This window comes from Ruditapes philippinarum, unplaced genomic scaffold (assembly GCF_026571515.1).
Source record: "Ruditapes philippinarum isolate M1 unplaced genomic scaffold, ASM2657151v2 ctg22571_1_1_1_1, whole genome shotgun sequence".
Lineage (NCBI taxonomy): Eukaryota > Metazoa > Mollusca > Bivalvia > Venerida > Veneridae > Ruditapes > Ruditapes philippinarum.
This window is the reverse complement of record NW_026852836.1, coordinates 1-10,903: the sequence shown is the minus strand read 5'-3', so window position 1 is coordinate 10,903 and position 10,903 is coordinate 1. Positions and strand designations below refer to the sequence as shown.

Genomic DNA, 10,903 nt, shown 5'->3' with positions numbered 1-10,903 from the left:
AATTTTTTTTGCTAGAAGAAAAGGACATAGAGGGAAATATAGAAATTGTTAGAGAAGATAGAAGAAGAAAAAAAGAGGTAAAGGTAAAAAAAGGTTATGTCCTTGTTAAAACGTTGTTACAATCTTGTTTTACTTTGCCTTTTTTTCTGTTCATTTTTCCTTTGATTTGTTTGTACATTGTAGCTTAAGTTAAGTATTTGAGGGTACACATCATTATATAAATCGTAGATAAACTATTAGCCTGCTGGTGGCAACAGATTCTACCCATGTGACCAGTACAAATCAAGATCAGGCCGGCCTGTCTCTACTGTTCTGTAATGATCTGTACTGTTTTCTTTTCAGTCAGTAGTTATTAAGAAATTTATCCTTAAATGATAAATGGTTTAGTCCCAAAAGAAAGATGGTCAAGTCTATTTAAGATATTTTGCGTGTAAAGGACGAAAGAACATGTTATAACAGTGTTGAAATGAAATAGCAAAATGTTAGCACATCTTGAAACATTCTGTAAACATTGAATTCGTAATACTTGGATGTAAAAAAAAAGATATATTTGATATATTTAATACCTACTCAGTATTTTTGCCCTTTACACAATACCTGAAATTTGTTTTGCTATGATTAATTATGGAAATTATAGAAAAGCCATGATTATGTCTGAAGCTTGTACAGATACTATATTTGGTGTGGTTATTTTACTTAGCTCTTACATCTTTTGAAGATGGTTTACTTACAAATAACAATTTCATCAATCAACACAAGATCTTAAACTACATGTAGTATATAAATGCATAAATAAAGATAAAGTAGATTTTTGAAAATTATGAATATTTAACAATTTCACTGCATTTGGTGCATAATGGCAACTGCAGTATAGACTGCCATGTTCACAAGAATGCAACTTTTTCTAGGTGATTAATCAATTTTTTATTTAAACTTTTAATAGATTTACTAAAAAATATTTTTTCTGTGTATGTTTTTATTCATGTAATTATTTCAAATTTTAAGCAGATATCATAGCACAAAATAAACAAAAATATACAGAATTTCATAAAAACTACCAGATTTACAGGAATTCTTTGGAGTTAATTTCGCAGTGGGATTTGCATTACCATATATACAAATTGTGGTGGTGAAAAGGTTAATTAATAGCAGAGGTAATTAAATCAGTGATAAGTGATGCCTTCTCTTTCTTGTCTTACATACATGTACATGTATATATAATGTGCTGATTTCAGATCAAGGCAAGCCTTAGAGAAAGCCTCAGAAAAGCTTCTGTCATTTTACACAGACGTTTCATTGACATTAGATGTTTGTGGCCTTGGAATTTTAGAAACAATGTGGTATTTGCTAAGGTTAAACATGACCACCAAGTCTCTACTTTGAAAAATGTTGCTGAAATTGTGGAAGAAAGTTTCCTAGAACAGGATATTATCTCCCCTGATCAAAGAGGATTTAAACCACACATCACTATTATGAAATTGTCTAGTGTCAAAGGCTCTAAAAAAAAAGGTGCGTATAGATTTAACTTTTTATTAAGCTGGTTTGTTGAAAACTTCCCACATATCTGTCAAGCCGAGTCTTACTCTTTATCTAGTGAAATATTAGCCTCATGCTGACTTACTAATTTGTTACACATTTCAATGAAAATAAAATACATAAATATTTCAGCTATGAATTCATAAAAAAAGTCATATTTTTAATGTAGACTCTGAACTATTAGTGGTATCTGATGCAGTAATGGGAAGTGTTGATGATCCAGAGTTGATTTAACCATGGATCTTTTAAGAAAAAAACATCTTCTAATATATTTACCAGGGACATATATAATATATTCCCTGATTTCACAATAAGGTAATTTGAAAATGTAAAAAATTTAAACAGCCTGCTGCAATTTTATGTATTTTTCTGAAATATTTAAACTGACAATATGTATGTATATAAGAAATTCTGGTAAATTGGTTGATTGACTATTTTGGAAAATACCCTGGAATGCATCACAGACAACCTAGAACTGTACCTCATTCTAACTTTTGTAAGACATGTAGGAATTAAAGGTAATATAAATATTGGGTAGATAGGATAAAGCTTATAAGGCTGGTCTAGTTTTGTAAGAAAGGCATAATAAAGTTTTTACTGCAGACATCCCAAGTGATATCAAGTATTGTTTTAATATTAGCAAAACCATCAAATGAACAGTTCTTAGGTACTTTTTGAAATTTATATTAAATTAAACTCAAAATAGACAAGAATTAGGTATATATGATAAGATAGCATTAAAATTGTTTTTGCCTTCCCTGTTCATCCGTCTGTCCATCCATATTAAGCTTGTAAGGCTTTCAGAGGTCAAACATTTGAGACATGTTTTTGTGTCAAAAGTTTTCAATTACTTTATTTGCAAAAGAAAGATCTATTTCAGATGATTATATAAAGAGTAAGGAAATAATTTTGGCCTTAATGATGATAAAGTACCATTTAAGAATAATTTAAATAGACAACAAGAGCTGTCGGTAGGACAGCAACGCTCGACTATTCTTAGTGCTTGATAGTAAAAAAAATGCTTGTTACAGTTACCTCCTCCTGTTTACAGGTTGAGGTCATGATGGTGAACAAGTGTGCAAAGTTTCAAAGCCATATGTCAATGGACTTTGAAAATATTTGAACTATTACAAAAACTTTAACGTAAATTCTAAGTCGAAAAAGGGGCATAATTCTGTCAAAATGCTTGATAGAGTTACCGCCTCCTGTTTACAGGTTGGGGTCATGATGGTGAACAAGTGTGCAAAGTTTCAAAGCCATATGTCTATGGACTTTGAAAATATTTGAACTATTACAAAAACTTTAACGTAAATTCTAAGTCGAAAAAGGGGCATAATTCTGTCAAAATGCTTGATAGAGTTACCTCCTTCTGTCTACAGGTTGGGGTCATGATGGTGAACAAGTGTGCAAAGTTTCAAAGCCATATGTCAATGGACTTTGAAAATATTTGAACTATTACAAAAACTTTAACATAAGTGGTTACGCTGACGCCGACGCTCGGGTGACTGCAATAGCTCTACTTATTCTTATCGAATAGTCGAGCTAAAAAGTATCTTGTTTTTTCTAGGTCTGAAGAAGATAGATGAGAAATTGTACAGTGAATTTATAGACACTAACTTTGGATGTGAGAGTATCCACACACTACAACTGTGTGCCATGATGAAACCAAAAGATAAACTAGGATATTATCAGGTTGAGCATAAAGTCCAGTTTGGTAAGTATATACATGTAATGATAAGTACATTAAAATTGGATTTGTTGCCAATTGAATTCTGTGCACTTAAGTGAAATCAGTGTTAAATTTTTATTGTACAATTTTATTCACCAGCCAATAGATATTGTGTGTAACTTGGCAAATGTGGGTACATAGGTACAAACAAACTTTTACCGTCATAGCTTCACAGTGCACTACCCATCACATTAGATCAGTCAACCTTTTGCGGTTATTTTGAAGCTGTACTGTAAAAGTTTGTACCAACAGATTTGCTGGGAAAAACCCAACTATTCTTAATTCCTGGGTGAGTCTATTGCATACATGTACTGATTACATGGTCAGCACATCCTATAAGTCTATACATGTTATTATATCTTTGATTGTTTTTATGATTGTGTCCATTGGTAAGTATAATACTATTTATATTAAAGCTGCATGGCTCCAGATGACCCAAAATATTTCAAGAAAATTAAACTTGGAAAAACCATACTAAAACTTTGAGAAAAGTAAACAAATTAAAGATTCATGTGATAATTATGCCCCCACTTCAAAGAAGAGGGGGTATATTGATTTGCACTTGTCGGTCCGTAGACCAAATGGTTTCCGAGTGATAACTAAAGAACCCTTAGGCCTAGGAACTTCAAACTTGGTATTGTGATTGGTCATGACCAGCAGATGACCCCTATTGATTTTGGGGTCAAGGGGTCAAAGGTCAAGGTCACATTGACCTTGTAAGTAAAAACGTTTCCGATCAATAACTAAAGAACCCTTAGGCCTAGGAACTTGAAACATGGTATGGTGATTGGTCATGACCAGCAGATGACCCCTATTGATTTTGGGGTCAAGGGGTCAAAGGTCAACATCACATTGACCTTGTAGGTAAAAACGTTTCCGATCAATAACTAAAGAATGCTTAGGCCTAGGAACTTAAAACTTGGTATGGTGATTGGTCATGACCAGCAGATGACCCCTATTGATTTTGGGGTCAAGGGGTCAAAGGTCAAGGTCACATTGACCTTGTAGGTAAAAACGGTTTCCGATCAATAACTAAAGAACCATTAGGCCTAGGAACTTCAAACTTGGTATGATGATTGGTCATGACCAGCAGATGACCCTTATTGATTTAGGGGTCAAATGTCAGGGTCACATTGACCTTGTAGGTGAAAACAGTTTCCAATCAATAACTTAAGAACGCTTAGGCCTAGAAACTTCAAACTTGGTATGATGATTGGTCATGACCAGCAGATGACCCCTATTGATTTTGGGATCAAGGGTCAAAGTCAAGGTCACGTTGACCTTGTAGGTAAAAACGGTTTCTGACCAATAACTAAAGAATGCATAGGCCTTGGAACTTCAAACTTGGTGTGATGATTGGTCATGACCAGTAGATGACCCCTATTGATTTTGGAGTCAAGGGGTCAATGTCATATTGACCTTGTACTTAATGATGGTTTGTGACCAATAACTCAACAACTCAAGTTGCCTTGGTTGATATTTTTATATTAAACTAAAAATGCTTTTGGTATACACATTTGAAGGTCTTATGTAATTTAACAATTTGGCTGTCATTAATGAGGCCTACATGATTCATAAAATTTATGCATATATTATTTGTAAGATTTGTAATAACTTAAATTGCTGCACACAACCTATGGGGTCACAATAATTATTACCTTGTGACTAGTCATGACCTGTAGATACTAGATAACCCTTATTAATTGTTTGTTCACTGGGTCAGAAGTCATGCATAATAACCTGATCTTATGACTAATTGGCTGCCGATAGGGGGCATACATGTTTTACAAACATATCTTGTTTATATCTTATGTGCAATTAATGACTGTTTATTGTAGTACTTATCACCACATTTCTACTGCGTTACTAACTCAGTAGGAGCTATTTATGCATATTTTGATCTCTTTTTGGTAATAATATTTTAAAATATTTGTTTAAATTTGCTTTTAATTCTCATAACATGTCCACATTAACTACCAAAGGTTTTTTTAAACAGTCAATTGAGCACTTTAATGTATGAATTATTGACAGATCAATAAAATTGGACAACACTACATACTCAGATATGGAACATTAGAAATGTTTTACATGTGTTACAATGCACCATTATTAAGTAGACATATTTGAAAGATGTTGCAGAAAGTGGATATATTACTGTTTTTATAATGTTGCTTTAATTCTGTGTTTATTTGATTTTATGTTTGTTTATGTTTTAAAGCAAAATAAATATACATTGTGTGTTTTATTTTTATTCTAGCTAAAATACCAGACAATAAACTGGCAGAATCTTGTCCAAATACCACAGTTGAAATATCTGATGGCATTAAGACAGATCCAGACCTGAATGATGAGGCAAAGACTTATCCTGAAACAGAGAGTATAAATGTAGAATCAGTTGATATTATAACAGTTGATAATAAGAAAGATTTAAAGGCTCTGTCAGAAGATAAAAATTTAACAGATAATAGATCAAGTGGAAATGACATAAATAATTATAATGATAGTGCCATAGATTTGAGTGAAAAAAGTGGAAGATCTCATGAAGTTACACAAGATATTATACCTAAACATGATAGTGAATTAAATATAAATGGAAACACTGACACATCAAAAGAAGAAGTTTTATTACCAATGTTTGAGGATGATAGTGCCTTGGATATAAGTCTACAAACTGAAAGTGGTTCCAATGATATCCCTGAAGATGACAATGCTATAAGGAAAGATTTTAAAGCAAATGAAGAAGTTTTAACAGAAAAAGCTTAAAAAACTAAGATATGTCTTATTTGTGAAATACTGTTTATACAGTGTATTTTATTGAACTATGCACAAGTAAATGCCTTAGATAAAATTTGTGATATAACTTATATACATGTATTTCATTAAATGGTGAATGCTGAGCATTTTAGTAAAAAAGTGTATTGTGCTACTAAATTAAATATCACTTCCGCATATTGTTTGTGCAGCAGTATTAAATAAATTATTTATCCATTAATTATTAAATTGTTGATAAATTTTTGCATTTCTGCTTATTTCTACAAATTTCTGACCAATAATAAAATCAGATACAAGTTGAATTCACAATTAAGCTGGGTATTTATTCTGAATGATATTTCTACAGTAGACATTATCCGGAACTTGGCAAAAAGTGGGTTTTTCTTGCTACAAACTCTTACTGTTATATCTTCATGGTTCACTACCTGTCACAATGGATTTGTCAAGCTGTTGCGCTTATTTTCGAGGCTATAACTGTATGAATTTGTTTGTATTTACGGATCAGCTGGGAAAACCCTAAAATATTCTTATTCTCCAGAGTAAGTCTATCATCAGCACTAACTCAGAGTAAGTCTATCATCAGCACTAACTATAAACAAATGGTTAATTCCGGAGTAAGTCTGTTTCAAGATGATTCTGGGTCAAGTATCTTAGATATACAACTAGTGAGTATCTTCATTATAAAAAGCAGTCCTGCAGAAAAGTTTTCTAAATGACATTATCATCAAAGGTATTCATTTCAAACCTAAAATATTTGTTCACTATCAATGATTATTATGTGGGGACTACCTGTGAATCTTGTGCTGGAGCATGGGGTAAATTTATGTTTGAAGGTCAGCATAGGATGGGGGGCAGAGATTGGTGTTTTTATAATCTGCTTTATCAACCAAAGGAATAGCAAGTTAAACCAACGCCTGCAGTCTGTCTTTAACAATGCTCTTGACTACAAGTATTAAATGGAAACTATACATGAACAGAGCTTAAGATATATTAAGTTGGAAATATATCATCAAGAATTTATACAAGAGCACCGCAATATACGCCTGAATGTAAATTTGTAATCATAAATAATTTTTCATGAAAATTTTCTGAAAAACTTTTATAGGGGTTTACTAGGCAATGCTATATGTCAGATATAGAGGCATAGCATATAAACCAATTAATCCCAAGGGCAGGGATCTCGGGCAGCACGAACCTGTGTTCTGCACAACACCTCATCATAAGTATTATTTCTGCCAGAAAGTTTTAATTTCTTTCTATCAGTTTAAAAGATACAGAGCAGACAAAATTTTGAAATTGACACAAAATGATTAAGAATGTCCTTGACCTAAAAGGCCAAACTTGCACTCTGTTTAATTATGGTTGTTTTTTTAGTTTGATTCATTTTACGCTTTCCCCAATAGTATTTTAGTCATATAGGTGGGTAGTTTGCTAACCACCGTTCCTGGAGAGTTACACCAGTACTAGACTACCTTCCTCCGTGCTAAACTACCAAAGCATCTCCTGGGGATCAAACCCACGCCAGAGAGGTACCGGTAACTGGGTTGGAAGTCACCGACTCTAACCCCTCGACCACGGAGGTGGTTAATGACATTTCTGCAAAGTAGTTTCAATTTCCTTCCACTGGTTCAAAAAGATGTGAAACTGCTAACAGACCGATCACTAGGTGCATAACATATGTCGAAACCTTTCCATTCATATAAAAGGTGTGCTAAATCATTCCACATTAACAGCTAAATGAAGTGCTAAAGATTTTCAAGATTGTTTTGTCACAACTTCTATAAAGAAAGAGAAAACCTGAAAAACTGTCAACTTTTTTAGAATTGCCTGTAGAATCATTGTTCAAATCTGATTTTCTATCATACCAAAGAATATAACAAATTTTAAGTTCTAGCTTTATCTTTCTATACAATTATTAAATTTTCTGTCCAAAATTTGCACATTAACAGACCAAACATACCTTTAAGCAAAACTGATGTAACAAACTTTCATTAAAATTTATTAACTGGACAGAGGGCATCATTTTATGAAAACAAAACAAACACGTTTGGTGTTTTGTATCAACATCACATATATAAAAATGTATAAGAGAAAAGAAAGCCAATAATTTTACTTAAGAAATTTATTTTGTCTTGTCATTACATTACATTCTCCATTGTATGATATATTTTGATTGACTACTTGTAATTTACTTAAAAAAATTGACTTTACCATTTTATTTTCTTGAAACTCCAAATTTTTGCAAATAAAATTTAAAAAAAAATTTCTTTCAAAGACATTGAAAAAAAATTGAAAATTTTAAAATAATAAAAAAAATCATTGATGAGATAGGCAAACCATAAAAATTCAAAATGTGTGCTTCTACATCTGATTAAAAGTTTTGTCACTGTAAAGAATGTAAATAAACAAGAAAACAAAGAAAAAATCTGCAGGTATAGATTACCATGGTAACAGACCAAATTTTCCAGAAAAACGGAAATAAATGTTCACTGTTGACATGGTAATCTGAGGTTCAAAAGTTTCAGTTAAAAAGATGTTTCATAAGATGCAAAAAGGTAAACCAAAGGCCATTTACCCACCACAAACTAAAATTTCAATAAAAATATACCCCACCCTGTAAAAATATAAGACTACACCCCACCCATTAAAAATATGTCACATACCCCTCCCATTAAAAATTTAAGTAAAAAATCAACATATTAGTTTCTGGCCTTAATATCAACTATATGTTAATCTCTTAAAATTCTTATCAAAAATTAAAAAGAAACCAGATTACAATAGTGTAAGAATAATGTATTGAATAGAAAAAATACCATGGAACAAGTAAATCATATAATCAAATTGTTCATTTTATAAAATTTTGTAACAGTATAAATATTAGTTTAAATGTATTCTCCACTTGATTACAATTTATTTCTAATTTGTACAGAACATTTTTAGATATATTCAGCTTTCAAATATATTGTGATTTAAATATATTCTTTAGAAAATATCATCTATTCCCTTGATATCATCATTTGCCATCATTTAGTTTCTTTCGTATTAATTGTTAAGTTAAAAATAGAGTAATAATATTCATATAATATTGAAACAAATACACATGTCTTAAGTATTATGCAGGAATTATTATGCTATACAGTAATGGATTTCAGAAGATCATGTTTACAAATGATTGACTATAATTATGGATACTGGCCTAAATTATATCTAGTATATAGCATAGTACTTCACATAATGATGAAAACTTTACCCTATTATTAGTAACATTTCACTTAACACTGTAAAATACAAAATCTTTGTGTACAGAGAAATAAAATTTGTGCAAATAGTTGTTATGAAATGACAATATTTTTTTCTTGAAAGCAAATTTCAATGACAAATTAGTATTATATTTTGATGAAGTACCACACTATACATCACTAAAGTAACAAAATATGACTAGAAACAAAATTTAGAGGTAGATTCTGACAAAGAAAACTTGTTTTATAATCATGGCAAGTATATGTTTTTCCTACTGTACACTACACGTAAAACATTTCAGTGTACTGGTTTATAATTCACAACTATAGGTCAATATTTAAAAAGCAAAATTAAAAGGTATAGAGTATAAAACCAATAATTCTTTAACAGAGACAGAAAAAAAGCCATTTCTAACATTATTCATTGTCCATTAGATAGAGTTTTTTGTGTTCAAGTTTTTCTCGTTTAATTTGCAGGGCAGGATTCAGTGCTGGCATTACCGAAGGCAACTCCGTCAATAAGGTACTGACGCTCTCCATTGATTGCTAAATTCCTGATACATCCTTTATACTCTCCCTTTGCTCTCACACCTTTAGTGATATTGTCTGAAATAATATAAGAGTAAATTTGTAAATATGAAAAATGTTACCTTCAAAACAATTGAATTTCTGTAAATTCTATAATTTAAGATATTTTCAAATTTACTTCAGCAGGATTTGTGTTCTTACATGAATAAAGACAAAACCAACATAGTGCATTTGCGACCAACATGGATCCAGACCAGCCTGTTCGCTATCAGTTTCTTTACTTGTAATAGGGTTGGTAAGCGAACAGCATGGATCCTGATCAGACTGCGCGGTTGGTTTTGTCATGACACGGCTCAAATGTCAATGCAATTGTAAATTTTAAACATAGCAATTTGTAATTCCAACAACAGGGAAGTGCCCTTAAATTTTGGCTTAACAAAACTAAACTTGAGTGCAAAATGTCATTCTTGAGTGTTTACTTTATTTTACAACAAAACTTCAGTGTAACTCAAAATCTACACATTTTTTGCAAAAGATTTTATTTTAAATCTGATCTTGCCTTATTCTATAAGCTCATAGTACACAAGTTCACAAATAATTTTAAGCACTTAAAAAAATCTTTTATCCAAACAACTACAAGTAGTATGTGACACACTTACCTGGTTTACCTCCAAGATAGATGGGATTATTTGTATCTGCGGATGTTGCTGTGCCGGCACTACTTTCAGAGATTGGATCCTTGTTGTCTACAGTTAGTATTACTACATTCTTAATTTTCTCAGCTAAAATTACAAAATTCCATGATAAGTAGATTGCAATAATTATATCTGATAAAACCTGAAGCAATTACAAATACTTAACTCCAAGTAAAAGATACATCTCAAAATTAGACATTACGTTTTTATTTTAGATTGAAATATTAAAGGTAATTGTAAACTTCTAGGCATGAAATTCTGTTCTAAAAAGAAAAACAAAACAATTTAAGATAAGACAAAACACATCTGGCCTGCTCTATGTTAACAAATACTCACAAGGAAACTAACTTCACTCTAAAACTGCAACACTGTTCTCATATATATCAATATATGACAAATAAAAT

General features: G+C 31.5%; 2 protein-coding genes across 2 annotated transcripts; one reads left to right on the top strand and one right to left on the bottom strand.

Moving 5' to 3' along the window:
* The first annotated feature begins 6 nt into the window (after positions 1-6).
* LOC132725719 (uncharacterized) lies at positions 7-6,280 on the top strand. Its single transcript, XM_060710910.1, has 4 exons — positions 7-83; positions 1,236-1,509; positions 3,104-3,250; positions 5,523-6,280. Exons 2-4 carry the CDS (start codon positions 1,473-1,475, stop codon positions 6,026-6,028), a joined length of 690 nt encoding a protein of 229 aa, XP_060566893.1. The 5' UTR covers positions 7-83; positions 1,236-1,472; the 3' UTR covers positions 6,029-6,280.
* Positions 6,281-8,144: 1,864 nt separating this feature from the next.
* On the bottom strand, positions 8,145-10,586 carry LOC132725712 (laminin subunit alpha-1-like; the record flags this gene model as incomplete). The annotated part of the gene is given in 2 exon segments (XM_060710899.1): positions 8,145-9,882; positions 10,464-10,586. Coding segments are annotated over 2 exon segments (263 nt in total), but the record flags the coding sequence as incomplete, so codon positions are not given.
* Between the last annotated feature and the right edge of the window lie 317 nt (positions 10,587-10,903).

What these genes read in the sequence shown, in the direction of transcription:
- LOC132725719 (XM_060710910.1), top strand. Translation starts at nt 1,473, where the DNA reads ATGAAATTGTCTAGTGTCAAAGGCTCTAAAAAAAAAG. An exon ending in CAAAGGCTCTAAAAAAAAAG is followed by an intron (nt 1,510 to 3,103) that starts GTGCGTATAGAT and finishes TGTTTTTTCTAG; the next exon opens with GTCTGAAGAAGATAGATGAG. An exon ending in TGAGCATAAAGTCCAGTTTG is followed by an intron (nt 3,251 to 5,522) that starts GTAAGTATATAC and finishes TTTTTATTCTAG; the next exon opens with CTAAAATACCAGACAATAAA.